We start from the raw sequence: 1,140 nt of genomic DNA, 5'->3' as shown, positions 1-1,140 counted from the left end.
TATATATACTCAAAATTATACTTTATACATTATACTCAAACATATACTCGAAACTATACTACAAATTATACTTTATATATATCCTCAAATATATTCTTTTTTTATTTATACTTCATTTCTGTAATATATTAAATGCTGAATATGAAGTTTTCAAAATCTGAAAGAAAAATATGAAAAACATTAATATACATAGAAGATAATGCATTTATGTAAAAAATTTCGACTGTATTTTCGTACATACACGACAAATATCGATATTATAAATCGCGTATCTTCATATTTGATATATACTACATCAAACTATTTATTTGGATACCAAATGATACTAACATTGCTGTAAGACTGAATGGATAAAGTTATCAAGAAGCTGCTAGTGAACTTTATAGGAATTGTGCTACGTATCATGATCATTAACAATCCTTTTTTTTCATTTATTGATAGTAATGGCCAATTCATACGATATATAGCATCTGTCATGCTCGTACTCTATTAACATAATATAAATAGAGTTATTATTATATAATAATATCGAACAATCTTAATGATATTATTATATAGTCTTAGGCGCGTGCATGCACGTGTATGCATTAAATATATTCTTATTGTATTCAAATATAAAATAATTCAAATTCGTTGCGGACAAATAATTTGTTAAATTATTTTGCATCCTTATACAAAAAATTAAGTTGTCCAAAAGTATCCATTTCCATTAACTCACAAAATTGATTAAGTATCTATCTATTTTGTATAGATTATAGCGTAATACATAATATTTACTTTAAGCATGACTTCGTTTCCGGACCAGCAGTAAATGAAGACTTGTACACACATGCAGGTAGTATATACTAATAAAGATGCAGCTGCAGACAGTTCAATATGCTTTGACAAGTAATACACACTCGTACATATTATCAGTATACTACTAAAAAATTGAACGAAAAGTACTTGGTTGAATGTGACATTTACTGCTTTGGCGTATCTATAATGGTTTCTATGTTAGTCCTGCATTGCATATGAGTAAAACAATTACTAAATACTTTGATGTAATTTTATAACATAATATTCGTATCATTTTAATAGCTGTGTAAAAATTTCATCATGCATTATTTACGGAAATTTGAGAATTATTTGATCTCTACT

General features: G+C 26.2%; 1 protein-coding gene and 1 pseudogene across 1 annotated transcript in view; both read right to left on the bottom strand.

The window, feature by feature from the left end:
- The window catches only part of LOC108693610, a 3,002-nt pseudogene extending 2,959 nt beyond the window's left edge, over positions 1-43 (bottom strand).
- Positions 44-112: 69 nt separating this feature from the next.
- The window catches only part of LOC108693627 (odorant receptor Or1-like), a 3,276-nt gene continuing 2,248 nt past the window's right edge, over positions 113-1,140 (bottom strand). Inside the window, exons 3-5 of the mRNA XM_018202663.1 lie at positions 778-979; positions 331-486; positions 113-157 (exon numbers count right to left, since the gene is read on the bottom strand). Coding sequence (XP_018058152.1) covers positions 113-157; positions 331-486; positions 778-979 — 403 coding nt within the window. The remainder of the gene's footprint in view (positions 158-330; positions 487-777; positions 980-1,140) is intronic.

Source organism: Atta colombica, unplaced genomic scaffold (genome assembly GCF_001594045.1).
Source record: "Atta colombica isolate Treedump-2 unplaced genomic scaffold, Acol1.0 scaffold96, whole genome shotgun sequence".
In the NCBI taxonomy this organism is placed as follows: domain Eukaryota; kingdom Metazoa; phylum Arthropoda; class Insecta; order Hymenoptera; family Formicidae; genus Atta; species Atta colombica.
Note: the sequence above shows the minus strand (reverse complement) of the source record. Positions and strands in the feature narration are given on the sequence as shown.